Source organism: Drosophila gunungcola, chromosome 3R (assembly GCF_025200985.1).
Source record: "Drosophila gunungcola strain Sukarami chromosome 3R, Dgunungcola_SK_2, whole genome shotgun sequence".
Classification (NCBI taxonomy): domain Eukaryota; kingdom Metazoa; phylum Arthropoda; class Insecta; order Diptera; family Drosophilidae; genus Drosophila; species Drosophila gunungcola.
The window spans coordinates 11931723-11950965 of record NC_069139.1 but is presented as its reverse complement, the minus strand read 5'-3'; the positions used below and the strand labels follow the sequence as shown (position 1 = coordinate 11950965).

Sequence of the window (19243 nt, the reverse complement as noted above, 5' to 3'; positions counted from 1 at the left end):
TAGAATAATTTGGAATTTTCTTTCACCCATTTCAATACACATCCCTCTCTTTTGCTTTTTCTGTTTTGTAATTTTCTAGCGCTTTGCCTTACGCGCCTTTCTACATGCAAATGCTCTCATGGCGTATACGCAATGTCACCATGCCTGCATTGCTCATACGCCGCACATTGTTTGCCGAAACACGCATTTCGGCTAAAACAGTAGCAGCTTTTCGATGTTACCCCCTCCCTGTTATTATGTGCTTTTATATTCAACGAAATTAATAGCATTTTAAAACCCGGCCGCAGCTGAACGATGCTTACAATTGTTTGCCCAACTTATAGTATGAGTTGCGGTAGTGGAAAATGCATGTGCGGAAATGGTTTTCAAGTGCGCTTAAATGCTTTTTCGTTGTCCTAGTTATGAGTGAGTGGACAATTATTATAATTATGAGTTAAGCGGATTTACAGAGCGACACCAAAGAGATACTCTACTGCTCCACTGTATACGAATATTTAAAAATATATACTGCTTAGCAAACATTATATGAAATATTTAATTTTCAAAGATCTTAAAAAAATTACAGCTCAGCATTTAAAATATTCTTGAAGTTGCACAATGAATACACAACGAATTTGACAGTAATCACTTTCCTAATGCTTAAAAATCAACAAACGAAAAGAGTTGTATAAAATAAAATGCCACATGATTTCAAACTGGATTTTATTCATAAGCTTCTTTATTTCTTATTTGCTGATTTCATTTATTTTTTTGTTATCAAGTGCTTAAGGCTGACAATGGGTTAAAGCTTTACAGAGCAATGCAAGTGGGGGTGTGTGTGGGGTGTGCGTGTGTGTGAGTAGCTCTACGCAGACATAAGATGCCACTGTGTGTGGTTTGCTTTGGACATTCGCATTCATTACAAAACGAGAATAGCTAACATTTATCAATTACTTAGAACTACATAAGCTGTGCATGTGTTGCAAGTGCCACCGCCGGCATCAGGTGCATCCTCGGAATCGGTTGCATCTGATGCAGGTGCCTCCTCCACCCTCTCTACTTGGCGTTGCCGTCATCGTCGATCGCCTTGAATATGATGCCATAGACGTGGTCCACCAGTTTGGCCCACGTGGCCGCTTGACTCTCGTCCAGACTGCAGGCAGCGGTCAGCACGTCCAAGATAACGCCTTTCAGTTGCTACGAAGGAAATAAGGACATATCATTTTCAACATAATTTTAGTAGTTAAAAAAATCCTATTTATTTAATGAATATTTGTATTCAAAGCAATACAATAAATGATAAAATAACAAATAATGCTTTTTAAGTAATAAACACATACTACTTGGTATTGCCTAGCAATATCCCGAAATTTAATTTTGAAAATTATAACTTTATCGTGACCTTACATTTTTTTTTTTCAATTGATAGTCACTAATAAATATTAAGAGTATCCTGTACGACTTACATTGTACGACTCCTTGGTAATGGTCCGCGGAATATGACTGACGGCCACCTTGGTCCAGATCTCGTCCAGCTTCTCCAGATCACCATCCTGACCCAGAACCTTGATGGACTCGTCAAAGACTCGAATGATCCTGCCGGCATGAGCACGGAAACGAGCATTTTCCTTAAATAAATATACCATATTAATTTTCTAACCAACTTAAAATGCAATTTTAGTTTACTCACACTTAGCTCCTCCATTGGAACATCTCGAAAGGGGAACTTCTCCAAGTTGGACGGATAGCGGTTGAAGAACTGCGTCAGAATCGCCGCTCCAGAATCTGTGGGTGTTGCCACGGGGATTTCCCAGGTCTTCTTGATCAGTTGCACCTCATCGCTGTTCATGTTTATGCTCCGTTTTCGTCAGCTTTAGCTTTCTCTAACTCTCTTAGTTTTTGGCCTTCTCTTTTTGGCTTTTAAGCTGAAAGTGAAGAAGGAGAACATATCAAATTCAATTTGGTTCGGCCTCTTTTTATCGCTCTAATTAAAATTGACAGTTTTACAATGCATCTCAACGTTCCCGGCAAAAGCAAAATCAAAACAACTAACAGTGGCTTATATAAATATGCACACAGCACGTGCTAAAAGTCAATGCCTTCGCCGTCGAGCAACAAAAACAAAAATAACATCATCATCATGATTTTATCCAAGCTCAAATTAACGTCTGTCAGTTAAGCCGTAGCAAAAGCCCAATACACCGCCTTCCCCAAACCCACTTACTCATACATTTTTTACCATCGCCATGTCATAGAGATGTCATCGTGAAAATGCCAAGATGGCTTTACAAGTTTAAGACAAGATTTTTTTTTAAATAAGTTAAATAGTATCAATATTAGGAAAAAATTAATCCTATCTACTAAGCTATTATGCCATCTCTGTTGATTTTTTTTATTATATTCCATTTGGTTGGGCGATGGGCGATGTTTTTAAGTAAACTATTTCACAAGTAATTTAGACTTACACAGAAAGCATAACTGGTTTAAAAAAGCTTAGTATTAATATATAAGTTCTATAGGTATGAATTAAAATTCAGCTTGGGTATATTTTTAAACATGCTTCGTGCTAAATATCGGCTTATGTAATAGATGACCATCTCTAATCACCTCACAGTCAGCGGGGTCTGCTCTCGAGTTCATTAGCTGACCCTACCCCTGCCCTCGACCTGCCCCGAGTTGACCCCCAATCCCCCATGCTTTGTGGCTGGCTTTCGCTTGCAAAAATTATCATACCCCTGTGCTCCACAAAGAGCTGTGGAAAATGAAATAGTGTGGGAGAATTCCCTGTTCATAGAGCGGAAATAGAAACAGCAAGAGCGCTCAAAAGTGCGAAATAATGATTATGTCGAGAAATTAAGTATAACAGAATTCCGCAACAAATTAAATTTATATATTTATTGTTTTTGTGACATACAAATTTCCATGCAAGCCACACATCAAACATTAATATTTATAGGGCCACAGGAATATTCTCATTTAGCAAGCGGAATTTTATGAATAATTAATAAAGTATTTAGCTTACTTTGCCAGACTTTTCTTTTGTTACTTGATGGCAAAGGCATTTCTACCGAGGGGAAAACCAAAAACAAGCAGTCATGCAAAAGAAAAGTATTTGAAAAAAGTAAACACAAAAGTTTTTTAAAAATTCACGAACTGACAGACAAACGAAATAGATATGGAACAAGGGCGGGCGGGGAAATAAACAGGCAGCAAAACTGGAAAATTGACTCAAGTGCAGCCGCAGCAGGTGGCCGCCATGTTATTGTTGCTTTTTGCTAAAAAAGGGGGGCGGTGTGCTGTGGGTGGCAGCGAAGAGGGCGGTGCAGATACCACTATAAAAAATTTGCCATCTCTCAGTAACCTTGTCTACAAGACCCCTTCGGGGAGCACCAATACACAGGCATAGCGCCGTTCATATGCCAGGATGTGCGCGTCTGTGTGCGTTTCGTAATATCCTTCATGCCAAAATGGCCTGTGGCTTTTGCGGTTCAAGTCTGGGCCTGTTAGTGTATAAGTGCCGGCCACGGGTGTGTGTGTGTGTGTATTGGGGTGAGTGTGAGTGTCTGCTGCAGTCAAGAGTGAAAAAAGGCAGCAACAAATCAAGCGTTGCCTTGTGGCTCTGCACTGGGAGAAAAACTATGTTCTTTCAATTAAATGTTCTTTAACAAAACTTATCTTCCCTAGTACCATACGTCTTTTGGTCGATTTTATTTAAAATCCTCTTATTTCACAGAATACTTTTAGGCAAATTAAGCAGAACTTACTTAAATCACTATTAATTTTCCTAGCTTTATTATCGTTGTTCTAAAATTAGTCGTTTTGTCTTTAAAGAACTTTATCCCTGTGTTTTTTGATTGTTTTTATATTTATTTATAGAATATTAGTTTTTGCAAATAAAGACTTTTAGTTTGACTCTTTATGTGTATAATTTTTTTCGTGCTTTTTTTCTGGTGTTGTGAGTGCGAGTGAGAGAGTGTTGCCAGTAAGGACATTGAGCGCTTAATTAAATTAAGGCAAACTTGATGGACAGCTACTAGACAGCCAGCCGAGTGTTGCAGGGTCAGGGGAGGGTGGCAGTGGGTGGTCGGCGGTCCAGGCCGGAGAGGAGGAGGATGGTGGAGCAGACTGGCAGGTCAGGTGTTGCCAAAGTGCCTGCTACAGGACTGTGTTTGTGCGAATGTACGTGTATATTTGTTTTGTGATGCTGCCACTCAAGTGTCGCTATGGATTTGGTTGCATTTCTGCCCCTGTCTCTTTTGCCACTCGGTATGTGAATTTATTTTATAAAACTCAAAAACAACATTCTGTCGGTTGCCAAGTGGCAGATGAGAAGTGCTGTGAACTCTCGAAATATGAGCTGAAATATAACAACTTTACAAAAATTTTCAAAGGCTCTGAAAGATCATAGCTTAGCAAATTGAATTTGTTAATGTATATGCTTTAAATTCAGATGTGAGGGTAAAACACAGTAACAAAGTGTAAGCATTTTATAACTTGTTTTTAGGGGCTCTTAAACGGGCTGGGTAATAAACAATGACAAAAGGGTTTGTTATAGCATTTAAATTAAAAATTTGATTTAACTAAAAATAAATAATAGTAAAACGTTTTAATAGACGCGACAATCTTTTCTTTAGAGCTGCAATTATTTAAAGCATCTCTTAAAACCATTTATATGATTTTTATTTAGGGAAATCATTTAAGTAAATCTAAAAAAAAAACAATATTCAAAATTTATAATTTTTAGTTACCGCTGTTAACAAATACTTATTTCTCTTAAGCTTTTTAAATTGTCTTTAAAGCCCTAATGCCTAACTACACACACACATACACAGACACCACTCAAACTCACAGATGCACACTGTCGTGTGCTCATCACGGGTATTAAGGATAATGCTACAACAAAAAACGACAACAACAAGAACAAATCGTAATCACAAGAAACAACAATAACAATCTGCTGCTGTGTGCCGGAGGCGACACTTGTTTGCAAGGACACCACAGAAATCCATAAATTCCAAGTCCGCTGCTGTGCGGCTCTTTTATGGCTGGCAATGCAAAAAATCCAACGAACCCGAAACGAAATTTTAATAAAAATATTAATATATATGCACAAGGTAAAAACGCACAGAAAGAGCGTTTTAATCAGCTGTTGCCTGTTGAGCGCTTTCGATGAGGATGAGGAGATAACGCGTATTTACAGTTCGTTTGCCGTTTGCTTTTATTCACCCAATTCTTTCATAATTCCGCTAGCGTTCCACTATCATTCAATTGTGGCCTCTTTCCAGGTCTTTTTTGCTTTACATATATATTTTATTCCCGCTTTGCTGTATTTGTTTACTATTTGTTACTGGCGAACTTGATTGGTTTTTGTGCCGTCGAAAACCAAAGACCGGACCGTACAGCGCGAATTGGGTGCTTGAAAGTACCGCAGACGTTGCGTTCAGGTTGAAAACTGAGCGCGGGCAAATTGTGGGGCCTTCGTCGGAGTGAATTCACCAATTTCACGCTCTCTGCCGGCAAAGACTCGCGAGAGAGAGCCCGCCAAAAACCGTGTGGAGCAAAAGCTACCAAGAAGAGAGAGCGAGAGCAAGCACAAGGGCGTAGTTCGAGGGGTTCAAGGTGGGCCACCTGCCCAAACAATAGATATTCCGGTCAGACCAAAAGCAAACTTTTAGGCAGTCTCCCCATTAGGCATCACATCTCATAATAAGTGCCAAATGGAACTCTACCTGGCCACCTTACACCTGCGAAACAAACAAGTCCCAGTGACACCTGTAGACCATTCGACTCTTTGGAGGAGCATAATGCAGGCTTCCACAAAGCTATCTCCCAAAAGCTCAAGCTCAGAACCAAGAAAAACTTATACATCTAACCGTTTTTTTTTTCAAAAATACTAACAAATTAAGCTTTGAAGTGTTAAAACCAATACTTCAAAAAGCAGTCGAATGTGCCAATTAAATTAGTAAGGCAGTTATTCGGTAATACTTTTGTTAAATTTTTTTAACTCGCATTTACTTGAAAACACAAAAATATTTAAAAAAGGCCTTTGGGAATTGAATAAAGCAAATTACTTTGCTTTTTTTGTTTATAAGTGCCAGAAATTTAAATTTAGATTTTGATTCTTTTGATTATTTCATATTACCGAATTTTCAAATTCAGTAATTTATAAAATAAAAAAAACATTCTGCTTCCCAATGTTTTTAAGATGTCCTACAAACAATTGCTTTTTCTCTTATCAATTTTGGAATCGCTGCGTTTTAATTTTAAAAAGAAATCATATTCACTATCACAAGCTGAACAAACCTTTCGATAATAACGAATGTACCCCATTAAGCCAATAGGCCAACAAGTAAACAAAGATTGCCCATGTATTTCGCACAAAATAAATGGCATTCAAATATCACACCACACTTGGATTGCTTACTATATACTTGTATATCAAATGAATGAATCGTAAGCAAAGAATGTAATCAACACAATTGGAAATATTTGCATTTATAGATACGATAGAACACTTAATTCAAATTCACACTCACAATTGTTATTAAATGCCGAGCAACTGCTCGCGACGCCGCTAAAATTCGAACTGAGCAAAATTTGTGACCCGCGTGGACCTTATAAAAGATTGCCGAGCAACAATCGCCACTAAATTAACGCAACTAACGACGCTACAAAACGACGAACTGATAATCTTCGTTCACTATCATCCAGAGACCGAAACAAGTCGAAGGTGGGTTACATTCTTAGGTCGTCGTTGACTTGGGTGAAAGTATTCGAATTATTTCCCTATTTCCCTAGACAATATTACGTGAGAGTATTCGGTGATATTTTAAAGCATAATTAATACCATAATCAATAGAACACGCGCTTCTAAGCTCGAAGCTATTCGAAGCTACTCAGTTTACGAGTAAAGGGCATAAAAATGTAAACTGCCAGGCTCATGCTCATATTCATTTCAAGTATTTATTGAAATACCTACTAAGATTTGTGTTAAACGTAATAAGAGTTCTGATACTGGATAGTTTGAGTGCCAATCGATTGATGGGCGAAGTAATTACTTATTTTGCAAACGAATTTCATTTTGGGTATCGCGTTAAATATTATTTATTCGTGACAAGCTGTTGGTTTTTCTTTCTTTAAAAAGTTAATATACTTCAACGTTAATCTACATTTAGCGTGTGATGGTCAAAAAAAAATATATAATGTATCATTACAATTTATTTCGTCTTAAATTGTAAATATTGCATTTGGTTCTTATCACTTCTCCCCCTTTTTTTTTTTGGCAGACTATTATTTATATCCAATTTAAACGTAATTATACTGCAGTCAAGACAATAAAAATATAACATGTTGCTGTTATAAAATGGAACGTCATGCCTAAAGAAACCTCACACTTTATTTTGAGAGTGTAATTATACAATATTTTGCTAACAATTTATTGTTAATTTTTTTTCTAATCACGTCACTGTTTCCTGTTGAAGGTTTTTTGTGATACAGACTATGGTTTAGACCCGAATTGGGTGTAATTAAATTGCAGTCGAGACGGCAATACAAATGACGCGATATTTGGTGAAACAAACAAATTGCTAATTACGTTATTAAATTATTAGGTTAGGTGCTCCCAACTGACTGATTCCACTCACGTCGTTGGGAATTGTTTGCCTGCCATATGTTCTTATATGTAGGTCTGATTACAAAATGTACTGGATCCCATCATCTTTATTTTTAATAAAGATACAAAAAAATATATATCCAAAACTATATAAATACATAACTTTATAAATATATAGTAAATTGTGATTTTCCTAAGTATTAAATTAAGTTTTTTCTTAAAACTTTTGGAAACCAAATAATAAATCACTTAACTGTAATGTAAAAATCTACAAAAAAATTGTCAAATAACAACTATTTATATTCTTTGTAAATAATTTTGTATAAAATTTAGTCATTAAAGAAAATACTTCTCACTTTAGTTGACCTCTTTCCTGGAAATCGTCCTAATTAAGTGCACCATATGTCGGCATATTTAAGTTTATTTGTAGAAACTCCAGCTCGAGCAAATGTGGCCGAAATGGGGCCCAGCGAATCCGCTCCTGGGCAAGCAAAAAGTTACTGGCGAAGTAAGAGGCGAAAACAAACTACAACAGATGATCCCCCAGAGAGCGAGAAAAAAAGAAGAGAGGGAGAAAAGTGTATCCAATTTTTGGGGCCACTACTTATGTATTCACCATGTGAGCATGCGGATCAACGCTGGAACAAACCCGCTCAGTGGCGTTTTAGCCACAGAGTACGTCGGTCGAAATGAGCATACAAAACGAGATCAACGCGAAAGTTTTGGCTAAAGATAAACAGCTCAACTAGAGGGGCGCAAACAAACGGGCAAAAACAAATGTTTGACTAATCGTAATTAGATAATTATACCATAATGGACGCAGTGCAGCAGCAAACAAACACCAGCAGCAACATCGACAGCGCCAAATGCCAGAAGCTCAAGAGATTCGTGATCGTTGGGCTGCTGATCACCATTGGCATTTTGGGTTGGCACTTCTACGGTGAGTGTTTGGTGCTCTTCGCTAAGAGAAAGGTCAATGGTTGTTCTCTTAGAGTACTTCCACAGCAAGCCGCTGCCCCGAACGCCCGACGACGTCTTGACCCTCTCCCAGAACCTCTACGCGGAGGAGACTGAGGTCAGTCCGTACCTCTACAAGGTGAATCTCCAGGGGAAGACCACGTCCGGTGCCCACGATGACCGAGCCCCCAAGAAGTGAGTAACTAGAAAAGTAATGTTATTTAATTAACACAATTAACCATTTTGATACTATCTATGGTGATTGTGGGTTTAAGTTGTTTTTTAATTTGAAACTAAGTTTTTGCATACTTAACAATAAAAATTAAAGTGTAACACACCTTGATTTAAACACAACACCCTCGGGGCTAAATAAGAACCGAAACTATTTATTTCAATCTTTATTTATTTATTTTTCTGTGGGTGCATTGTTAAAATTTATATGGGCTTAAAGGAGAAAATACAACGATAAACAACATGATTTGGTAATAAGCAATATATCTTTCAACTTATAATTCCGCGCTTTTTCCATTTTCCAGTCTCTTTGAACTGCACCAGGATTTACTGGCCAGAGATGCCAACTCCACCACCGCCTTACTCATGCGACTCTTCGACAACTATGAGTTGGATGTGGCCGTGGCCGAGCATCCAACTCCGGAGCATGTGCAGGAGCAGCACGATTTCCTGAGGACCGTGATGAACACACGGGTGATGAAGCTGACAATGCGATATTTGGTCAACAAGGGTAAGACTGTCCCATATCAAAATACTACCCTTAACTAGCTCCTTAATCCTTTTAAGACATTGTGAGCATAGAGTACGACGATCAGATGCGTCTCCTTCAGGAACTTTGGTTCACTCCGTACTCCAGAGGTCGTGGCATCGTGGGCAGCTCCAGCTTCGAGCACGTTTTCATGGCCGAAATTCGAGACCAGAAGGTCCTGGGCCTGCATAATTGGCTCTACTTTGCTGATCAGGAGCAGCGTGGCAATGTGGACTACAAGGGCTGGTTGAGCCATAAGGAAATGGGAAAGGTAACCAACAGTTCCTTAATATCGATATTTGTTTAAGCCCTTTTTAAACCACTTTCAGCACAACCAAATGCTGCTGAGTTTGCGCCATACGTTCCACAACATAAGGAAACCTGTCAATGGCTTCTTTGTGGGCACCTCACCCGAGCTGGAGATGAGCCTGTACACCGCCTGCTTCCTGACCACGGCGGAGGCGGAACCCTGCCAGATCCAGCTGGGCCACGCCTCCGCCTCGATTGTGTCCCATGGATGGAACTGGAACGGCATGCGCCTGATAGCCACCGCCTATCCCGACAGCTCCTAGACCATCGCCCTCGCCCTCCACCATCTTTCGCAAACTCAATTAAATTGGCTACATTCGTGTCGCAAAGCTACCTCATCACAAAAAGGCAAAACACTAACCTCCAAACTCAAAGTCAAGTTCATTTTATTTTGGCACTTTATGAGTGCTTGGCCCAGTTGTCGCTGGCAATTGGCGAGCACGTCAGTCAGGACATTAAGAACATCCGTCTGCCTATCATTTAAGTTGTTTTGACAGCATTGCGTGGCCCAAGGAATTCGCTCTTACATCATGAAGTTGTTTATTAGTTCTAACATTAATAGTTATTACTGGCGGAAGTTAAGCAAGTGGAAAAGTCAATTATAATGAAAGAGAGTAAAAGTGATTGCGACGCTCAAGTATTATGCAAACCGGCTTCACAATGGTTAGCTTTCTGTATGTCATAAGTAGTCTGGCCTTTTATTTTAATTACAGTGCGTTTGGCCTTTCATCCAATGATATAGATTTCATAGAGATTATCTAAAACATATCAAGCAACTGCAACTAGATTTCCCCTTTTAAAAGACCCTCAGTGAGCATACCTCAAACTGTAGATACAAATAACAGTCCTATTTTGATTTCTAATTAGTTTATTAGTTAAAAAAACATGAATTTCCTTTCAGTGATTAATCCTGGAACACATGAGTAGAAGTACGTATGTTGACTGAAGAAACTGTTGCTGGAGAACTCGGTGCTGCCACTATTGGTGGGCATCTAGATGGCGCTCGATGGTGACTGTTTCGTTGGCAATGTCCGCCTGTTGGACCACGGCCGGAGCACTCGACCTCCTGGCCGTGATTATGGTGGTGTGGGCCGGGGACAAGCTCTCCTCCTCTGCCTGCTCCTCCCCCGAACCCCCGTCGTCGGCCAGAACCAAAAAGGTCTCGCTGAGATCGGCCAGCTCGGAGCAGGTCTCATCGTTGGACGAACGCATCAGGCTGGGACTACTGATGGAGCACTCCAGCGGCAGGCGATCCTCGCAGCCGGGACTCCAGTTACTTCTTGACGGCGGCTGACGCGGCAGACTGTTGTGGCATAGCGGATTTTCCGCCGGCGACTGCTCCAGCCGCAGCTGCTGACCCCACAGCTCCACTGCCCGGGCGCGATTGTGGTCGGCTCGTTGCTGCTCCTGCTCCAGCTCCTGCTCCTGCTCCTGCTGATGTTGCTGTTGCTGTTGGAATGGCTGGTGATGGTGCTGCTGCTGGCGGGGATGTGAGGCCCGCTGTCGCCGCTGCCAACGGTGGTGGCGATCTGTTGTAGTCCGTGGCCACTCGCTGGGGTGCAGCTGGCGTTTGGTACTGGGACTGCGGCTGCGGCTGCGACTGTGGCTGACTGGCAGCGGCGCCTCCTGGCGTGGCGTCATACTGGTATCCAGACTGTCCATAGTCAGCAGCGCCGTAGTCGTAGCCGGCCCCGGCATCGCCGTAGTCGTACTGCTGCCCCTCGTACTGCTGCTGGCCATAGGCGCTGGGGTCGTAGGCACTGGCATCGTACTGCTGCTGATCGTAGGCACTGTAGTCGGTGTTGTAGGCGGCCAGATTGGCGCTGCCGGCACTGGCAATGTTACTCTCGTCCAGCGGTTGTTGCTGCTGTTGCTGCTCCGCCTGCTGCTGCTGCTCGGCCTGCTCGCGTTCCCGCTCCCGTTCCCGTTCCCGCTCCCGCTCACGTTTTTCCCGCTGCTCCCGCAGTTGCTGGAGCTCCCGGTCGCGCTCCTCCCGCTCGCGTTGCCTGTCCAGGTCATGCTGTTGTTGTTGCTGCTTCTCGCCCAGGCCAAGGTTGTCCTTGAGATTCTCGTCATCGTTATCCTGGAGTCCATAGTCGGCGATGCTGCTCTTGCGACCAGTGACTCCTGATCCTGCTCCCGATCCTGCTCCTGCTCCTGCTGCAGCTGCTCCGGCTGCAATGCTGGCTGCGGCGGTGGCCTCTGCCGAGGCGGAGGCAGTTGCTCCATTGACCAGGCCAATTCCGGCGGACGTGTAGTCGTCATCGCTGGCGATGTTGTGTGGTTGTGGGGTGCTTTGTATGGGTTCGATTGGGGTGCCATATGTCGCTGCCTGGTAGTCGTAAGCGGCTGTGTGAGTACAAGAATTTTGGTTAGAGTGGCTCGCCAATCGAATGCTGTTGGTGTGAAAGTGGAGTCTGGGTGTGATTGGGTCTAAGTTTGGTCTTTCTCGGGCAGTTCCGCCTCCGTGACTTCGGCTTCCGACTCTGATGGGGTGGTGAAATCGGTTTAGAACAAGGGACTATGTATGGACAGTGCTCTACTTGGTCAGTTATCCCCATTGGGGCATTTACCTTTTCCAGGAACTAAGCTAGTATAATCATGTGGTGAGCTATCTAATTTACTCATATGCTCCTCATTACTCAACATGCGATTGGATAGATATTCTAGATTCGATTGTAAAGCAGATATTTCCTCTCTTCAAGGTGGTAAAAAGACAGGGATAGATACAAAAGGAGAGAAAGAGAAAGACAGGTAGACAAGCAGAGGGAAGAAAGAAAGAGGGAGAACCATATTAGTCGAATACTGAAGAACGTCCTTACCGACGGGGATTCTAATGGGTGCTCATCCCTCGTGTCCTCGGAGCTCGGCTCGGGGGATCCCTGGTGCATTGGCAGTTGTGATTTGTACTTGCCCCAGATCTGTCTGAGGCGTGACATCAGCTGCTCGTTTGTGGCACGCAGCTGCTGCTTCTCTAGACTGAGGTTCAACAAAAACAGTAATTAAATCAGGACAAATAAATAACCCACTTAAAGAATAAAAAATTAAATGCCTTAGTTCTAGCTTACAAATAAAAGTAAATGGTTGCGTTAAGTAAATGCCTTAGACTTTAAAGCTTTAAGTGATATATTTAAAAAAAATTAAAAATACATTTTTGTTGACCTATTTACTTAATCCATTTAAAAAAGTTACCTTTTCAAGTGTCGGTAACATAGTTTCTGAAATCACCAGTGTTGCAAAAGGTGCTATTTTTTTTGGATCTAGGTAAGGTACAAGGTATTTGGAAAAATAAGTACTTAGGTAAGGTAAAAGAGGTTCAAGTATCGAGATAAGGTTTAAGATTCAAAAAAGGAACCAAAAAACCATATTTAAATTATATATTTGTTAGCACCAAATATGTGTACCTAAGCACTTATCTTCCAACACTAGAAATTGCAGTTATAAAGTTGTACATATATTTGAAAAGCTGTCATAAAGTGGATTAAATAATAGTATACTCAAATAGATTTTCCCTAGGCATATACCTTTAACTTAAGACTATTTTGTGGCTTAAAAAAACACTATCAAAGCTTGGTGGCCTGCTCCTGCTCCTCCGCCTCTTCGTCCTCCTCCTCCTCCTCGTGATCCTCCCGATCTCGATCGTTTCGTTCCAGCTCCGCCAGCTGCTCATCGATGTGCGCCAATTCCGGCGACGTATCCTTCACAAAGGTTTCGTTCAGGGCATGAGCCACCTCGTCCACCTCCTTGACGAAAGTCTCGTTTAGGGAGCGAGTGACCTTGGGCGTGGGCTGTTTGGGCACCAGCCTCACGTTGACATCTACTTTGACCGGAGGGCGTGGCTTCTTGTGGCAGCCATCGCGCCGCAACAGTTGCTCAAAGTACAACTTCGGCTTGATGCTGGCACTCAGGGCATTGCTGCCGGGACCTCTGCAGGCGGATGGTGTTGCATCCGCGCATGTTGCTGCCGTGCCGCCAGCGTCCACCGTCAAGTGTTGCACTTGACACGTGGGCTGGCAAACAGGGGCACTGCTCAGGGTCTGGTTCAAAACTAGATGCTGTTGCAGCCAGGGCAACGGCTCCGTTTTGCAGGAGTGACAGCAGCCAGGGTGATGTTGCTGTTGCTCGGCGGTGTTGCTGTTGCTGTTGCTATTGCTGGTGGTGCGGTGGTGCTCGTGTTGGTGGTGCGTTTCTAGGGTGGGCTTGCTGTGCGTGGTTTGTGTACGCGCTTTGCTGGCCGATGTTGCTGCTGATCTGCTGCCGTTGCGACCGCGGCAACATGCAACACTCGTCTCGGCGTTGCTGTTGCTGCTACATGCGCTGCTGCGTCTGCGCAACGTGTGGATGTGCTCATGCTCGTGTCTGTGTCGCATGAAACTGGGGCAAAAGCATTTGGTCTTGGATGTGGCTGATGTTGCTGCTGTTGGCGCCGATGTTGCTGCTGTTGGAGATGATGACTCTGCCCTGTTTCTTTGCTTCCTGTAGCTGGAAATCTTCGGCAGAGGCGGCATTTTGGCCAACTCCTTGGCCAGGCGCTCATTGCTTCGGATTATGTTTTGCAGGATCTCATCGCCATCGACGGCACCAACATCAGCGGTACAAGCAGCAACTTCAGAAGCCACATCTGCTGGGAAATCGGTCAGTTCCAAATCAGGCAGCAAAGTGAACTCGTTTGCGCTTTCTTTTAGTGTTGTTGGAGCCGCTAGTGTTGTTGTTGTGGTCAAAGGCTCGCTTGTTGTTGGCATCACAAGATCGGAAATTGGTTCTAATTACCATGACAATTGCGTGGCAGGCAGGCAGCAAAAGAAAGGTTTGAAGAAGTACAAGTACAGCGTGTTAATCCAGTCTCAAGCTAGGTCGAGATGTTTATGTTTTTGCTTTTGCTTTTGGTTTTGCTTTGGTGTGGAACGAATCTCGGAAAAGAAAATTGGTGTTCACAGAATGCTGGTGGGAAAACTTTGGATTGGCCTTGAATTTCATATTGCGCTGTGCGGTGATATCCATATGTCAACAGACTTTCAATCAAATATTCACATACCGTTCTATGGGGTGTCTTTATAATTAAGAGGTGACTGAATAACTAAATCAAACTGCAAATATCTTATATTTTAAATTTAAACTATCATATATGGATTTCTAAAAGCCAAGTAGATATTCAGTTGCAGTTTTGCTCGGTGATTAGCTTAGGTTATTTTGTTTGATCATAATTACTTGTGCTTGTAGGTCGTATCCTCTAATTTGCCCGTCAGGGTCTTGCACTCGTTCGTCAGTTTATCCATGAGTTGCTTCTGAGATGTAATCATTTCCTCAAGCTCATTTACCGTTCCCGCTACAAACAGACATTGAACGGTTTAGTTATGTGGATATATATTTTGGTATGGGACTACATGCAACGCGCTACAGAACAAAACTCATGGATAAACTATTGAACATTTCTCTGTAGGTAATTTTGAGTTCGAATCTTTGGAATGTCTTTAAATTTGTTTTTCGTTTTTAATGGCACACACGCAGAACACAATAGGAGCTTCAATAGCTTAACCAGAGTTTATAGTAAGGATAGTGATAGAGTGAAGAACGTGTGGATAGATAAAAGTGAATTTGCTTAAAGGCCAGATCTAAATCCACTTACCATGCTTATCCTGCATCTCTGAGATCCGTTTGTCTAGGTCCTTTTTGGTGGGTCGTATCTCATTCTTCAGCTCTCCATAAGCAAGCTGTAAAAATAATATATATAATATAGATTTATAAAAGACTTTAGTTGATTTAAACAATTTATAAATTTTTTTTAATCATAAGTTAGAAGACACTTTAAAATGTTTTTTCTTAAACTGAAGCAGGAAATATCCTTTAAGATTTTAAACTTTAGAATAATGCATAATTAATTAAAATAATTATACAAAGTTTGTTTCCATTGGGATTAAAAAGCCTAAATCCCTATTTTTTTTAGCTTTTTCTTACTTTAATCTGAGAGTTATCTGTTAGGCTTTAAAGTCACTTGACTTACCTCCTTTTCCAGGTTTGCTATCTCATCGTTTAGCCGAAGGACCTCCCGTTTGGAGTGCAGGAGATCGGCATCCCCGCGGTCCAGTCGCTGCCTCAAGGAGTTGATCTCGGCGGTAAGGCGAGCCGCCTCCGTCTTGGTTTCCCTGGCGGCCCGGTCCAACTGCAGACGCAACGAGGTGATGTCCTGCTCCAACGATTGCTTCTCCGCATTCACCTGCGCCATGTCCGCCAGGAAGGTGGTCCTGTTGGCTCTCAGCTCCATTTTGAGCTCCTCGATCTGCGAATTGCGACTGGCCACATCCCGCTTGAGATCGGTTTCGTAGCGCTTCTGGCGCTCCAGGTCCAGCTGCAGCTTGGCCACCTGCTCCCACTGGCAGCTAAGATCGCCGCCCAGCTGGTCCACCTGGCTGTTGTAGCGCCGCTCGGCACTGGCCCGCTCCTCGGCCAGTCGCCTGGCCATCTCGTGCTGCAGCTCCCTGACCCGCTCGTGCTGGCGGTCCAGCTCGTCCCGGAGATGGCGCACCTCCAGCTCCGCCTGCGAGCGCTCCATCTGCACCAGATCGCTTATGTACCGCTTGGAGGAGGCACTTCCCTGGCCCTGGGCCTTGGCCTCGTCCAGCAGTCGCTGCAAGTGGCGCACGCTCTCCTCCAGATTCAGCTTGTCCTGCTGCAGGCTTTCCAGCTGTTTGCGGTGCAAATCGCAGTTGGAACCCCCCGTTAGGGTGGACACAGTCGACAGGGGATCGGTGTGGGCCAGCTTCCGCTTGAGCTCTTCGTTTTCAGTGCGCAAGCGTCGGAGATCGATGCTGGCCTGCATCAACTCGGCTTCCAATTCGCTAATCCTGGCCTCGTAGACGATATTCGGGGCACTTGCATAGCGAGGACTCTGCACCTGACCCTTGCAGGCACCCTTTCTCGGAGTCGTTGGTGTCTTGCGACCACTGGCGAACACCAAATGCTCGTCACTATCCGAGGAGGGACTCGTGGTGGCAATCGGTGGCTGGCACTTAGCCGAACCAAGAGCCACCAACTCGGTACGAGCATTCTCCGTCAGCTGCTCGTTCTCGTTGATCACATCCTTGACTTTGCCCAACAGATTGGTCAGCTCATTGCGACAGTACTTGGACTCCTTTTCCAGCTGCTCAATGTAATCCTCTTGCTTCTCGATAAAGCTGAAAATCTCCACCGGAGCCGGCACACTGTCCGACGGAAGAGGAGCAGCGGGAACGGAGGAGCTGCTCGGGTACAGAGCCGGAGTGGTAGCCAGATTCTCCTTGGAAGCAGAGAGATAACCCGAAGTATAGCTTTTCTTGGGGCGATACGAGCTAATTCGCGTCTTCTGGCTGGGCGACAGATACTTGGAAATGTCCGAGAAGACGGGACGCTCAATTACCTAAAAAAAAGGGAATGTTTAGGGAAACTTTTAAACGCCTGTTCGTTGCCAATTTACCGATAGGTTGTCGGAGAAGTTGTCCCCGGAATCCTCGTTGAAGTTGCGCAAATACGAAGACACACCTCCTCCCAATTTGGGGGCCACGTAGGAGTTGTCGGCCAGCATCACCTTTAGACGGCCCACGGCCTCGTTGTAGGCGTAGTTGGTGTAATCCATGGTCTTGCTCTTCTTGCTGATGCCCCCCTTCGAGGACTTCATCGGGAAGTTTCTAAAGATTTAGCAGCAGAAAGGACACATCAGAGATCACATTTTTACAAAGAATTCGACTAGAGAACGGAGTTGCTCGGCAACTGAAAAGGAAAACGGAACTGAGCCCGGAACGAAAAAAGCGAAACTGAGGCTGTCCTTTTGGGGTGACAATTGGAGTTGGTGTGATAGTTGTTGCCAGGACGACAGGTTGGCCAAAATACAAATTTAACCCTGCTCCTGTGGCCGAGTGCATGCGTCATGGTTGAGCAAACACCTCTGCAGGGGTTGTTAAATCCTGGCCACCCTGCAGCAAGTGCTTATAGATCCGAGAGAAAAACGGATTAGTTCATAAAAAGCTATCAATAAAGACTGACTGGGGAAATTAAATTGGGAAGGAGCTTTAGAACTAAGCCAGATTTTAAAGTTTGTTATTTTTTAAAGTTTGTTTATGTCGCTATCAATCAGAACACCATTCTGAATATCAATTAGATGAAGAATGATGCAACACCCACTTTTCCTTACATTAGTTTTTAAAAAACATAATTAGGTAGATATTTTAAATACACAATTCTTTAAAACGTCAAATTTTGAATGTCTGAAATTTTAATTTAAATTTAAATCATATTTTAAGTAGAAACTATTTTAAATCTAACATTTTCATCACTTACAGAAATATTTTAATATTTAGGAATGCAATTTATTAAGCATTGTTTTTTTTTAAATTATGATTAATTTTATATATAAAATTTTGAGTTTAATTGTCAGATATTTATTTTTTCTATTTATTTGTTTTATTAGTGTACTAATTTTCCTTAAAGCTCAAATATTTGCCTTAGCTCACGGACATTGCAACCTCTGACTGTTGTGTAATTGCTTTGTTTTTCAGAAGAAGCACTCGAGATAAACTGCTTTTGTCAGTTGTATGTTGAATGACTGCGAGGACAACTACTTTATGCAACATCTTAGGACAGCTTGAAACTTTGAGCCACCACCCTCTTCCGCCCGAAGGATTACCTCGATCGCCGCTTAATCCGGCCACCCGCACTGCTCACGCTGGCTAGGCTCTCCCGGTCCGAGTATCCTGTGCACCGCTGCTGGGTGAGATGTCGCAGGTCGTCGCTCGTCAGCAGCGAGGACGAAGTCAGATGGCCGATGTTGCTGGCGAGGGCTTGCGGTTGGCTCTGAGAGTGACTCCGGGCACTTTTCGGTTGGTACAAAGGGGCGCCGTACTTGAAGAAGTTGTCTGCTTTCATTTTACACAGGCGAAGGAGCCAGCACGGGGCATGGGGGGAACTTGGCTAAAAGTTTGTGGCACAATCCAACATGCAACTCGGCGCTGGGGCAGGGGAATCACTTGTGGTATGCACTTCCTTCCGCCTTGCGGTCTGCACTTTAATTGTTTCTTTGTTTCTGCGGAAGAGTGAGCGACAGGACGACAGGACGACAGGACGACGACGCGATGAAGTTGAACTGAAACGGCCGCAAACACCAGTCGGAGCTTTTATAGACTCGGTCGGCCCAATTGGACCCCCTATCCACCGACCACGGGTATATGGTTTAGTATGCCTTGGTAATGGGTTTGGTGCCACGTCGTGCCCTGTCAGCGAGATTCCAAAACACTCCCATTAGCATTTCCTCCGCTGCAATGCAATTGTCGCCATGGCAGCCCTGCGATTCGAAGGGGGCAAGTCCTGGAATCTCTCCGGTTTGTGGCCAGTCACCTGTTTGATCGATACCGAAGGGGAACTCGTCAATGCACTGGAGACACGCTCATTTGTGCCAATATTTGGTCATATATGTATATATCCCCCACTCTGCTCTTTTGGGTTGTTCAACTCTGGGCCTGTCTTTGTGGCAGAATCGAGGCCAAAAACGTTTTCATTGCATATTTTAAGGGTTCTTAACTGGGTTTACGTCTGTAGTTATATTTAGTTGTGAGGTTCTTTATTTACTGCTTGGCCTGCCCTTAGCTGAAGTTATTTAA

General features: G+C 43.3%; 3 protein-coding genes across 14 annotated transcripts; 1 reads left to right on the top strand and 2 right to left on the bottom strand.

Moving 5' to 3' along the window:
• Nucleotides 1-696: 696 nt before the first annotated feature.
• LOC128266241 (globin CTT-VI) lies at nt 697-6673 on the bottom strand. 6 transcript variants are annotated; one of them, XM_053002622.1, is made up of 4 exons: nt 6516-6673; nt 1670-1904; nt 1446-1607; nt 697-1176 (listed from the first exon to the last, which is right to left on the bottom strand). In XM_053002622.1, exons 2-4 carry the CDS (start codon nt 1826-1828, stop codon nt 1036-1038), a joined length of 462 nt encoding a protein of 153 aa, XP_052858582.1. In that variant the 5' UTR covers nt 1829-1904; nt 6516-6673; the 3' UTR covers nt 697-1035. The 6 variants fall into 6 exon arrangements, with proteins under 6 accessions (XP_052858582.1, XP_052858587.1, XP_052858585.1 ...); XM_053002627.1 differs by having other exon boundaries at nt 1670-1896; nt 6510-6550; XM_053002625.1 differs by lacking the exon at nt 6516-6673 and adding an exon at nt 5106-5437.
• A 1561-nt stretch (nt 6674-8234) lies between these two features.
• On the top strand, nt 8235-10254 carry LOC128266238 (endoribonuclease CG2145). The gene is made up of 5 exons (XM_053002618.1): nt 8235-8531; nt 8584-8743; nt 9085-9290; nt 9347-9579; nt 9638-10254. Exons 1-5 carry the CDS (start codon nt 8405-8407, stop codon nt 9878-9880), a joined length of 969 nt encoding a protein of 322 aa, XP_052858578.1. The 5' UTR covers nt 8235-8404; the 3' UTR covers nt 9881-10254.
• A 236-nt stretch (nt 10255-10490) lies between these two features.
• On the bottom strand, nt 10491-18887 carry LOC128266232 (serologically defined colon cancer antigen 8 homolog). Of its 7 annotated transcripts, XM_053002595.1 has the most exons (8): nt 18274-18875; nt 17068-17278; nt 15619-17010; nt 15244-15328; nt 14826-14943; nt 12191-12315; nt 11167-11966; nt 10494-11090 (listed from the first exon to the last, which is right to left on the bottom strand). In XM_053002595.1, exons 1-8 carry the CDS (start codon nt 18510-18512, stop codon nt 10596-10598), a joined length of 3465 nt encoding a protein of 1154 aa, XP_052858555.1. In that variant the 5' UTR covers nt 18513-18875; the 3' UTR covers nt 10494-10595. The 7 variants fall into 7 exon arrangements, 6 of the variants coding, with proteins under 6 accessions (XP_052858549.1, XP_052858555.1, XP_052858550.1 ...); XM_053002589.1 differs by lacking the exon at nt 12191-12315 and adding an exon at nt 12440-12596 and having other exon boundaries at nt 10491-11966; nt 18274-18878; XM_053002590.1 differs by having other exon boundaries at nt 10747-11966; nt 18274-18873.
• Between the last annotated feature and the right edge of the window lie 356 nt (nt 18888-19243).

Coding starts and splice junctions, on each gene's coding strand:
- LOC128266241 (XM_053002622.1), bottom strand. CDS start 1,828: ATGAACAGCGATGAGGTGCAACTGATCAAGAAGACCTGGGAAATCCCC. Junction 1,608..1,669: donor TTCCAATGGAGGAGCTAAGT/GTGAGTAAACTA, acceptor TATTTATTTAAG/GAAAATGCTCGTTTCCGTGC. Junction 1,177..1,445: donor TTACCAAGGAGTCGTACAAT/GTAAGTCGTACA, acceptor TTTCCTTCGTAG/CAACTGAAAGGCGTTATCTT.
- LOC128266238 (XM_053002618.1), top strand. CDS start 8,405: ATGGACGCAGTGCAGCAGCAAACAAACACCAGCAGCAACATCGACAGC. Junction 8,532..8,583: donor TTTGGGTTGGCACTTCTACG/GTGAGTGTTTGG, acceptor TTGTTCTCTTAG/AGTACTTCCACAGCAAGCCG. Junction 9,580..9,637: donor GCCATAAGGAAATGGGAAAG/GTAACCAACAGT, acceptor AACCACTTTCAG/CACAACCAAATGCTGCTGAG.
- LOC128266232 (XM_053002589.1), bottom strand. CDS start 18,512: ATGAAAGCAGACAACTTCTTCAAGTACGGCGCCCCTTTGTACCAACCG. Junction 17,011..17,067: donor ACTTCTCCGACAACCTATCG/GTAAATTGGCAA, acceptor CCTTTTTTTTAG/GTAATTGAGCGTCCCGTCTT. Junction 12,597..14,825: donor GATACGACCTACAAGCACAA/GTAATTATGATC, acceptor GTTGAACCTCAG/TCTAGAGAAGCAGCAGCTGC.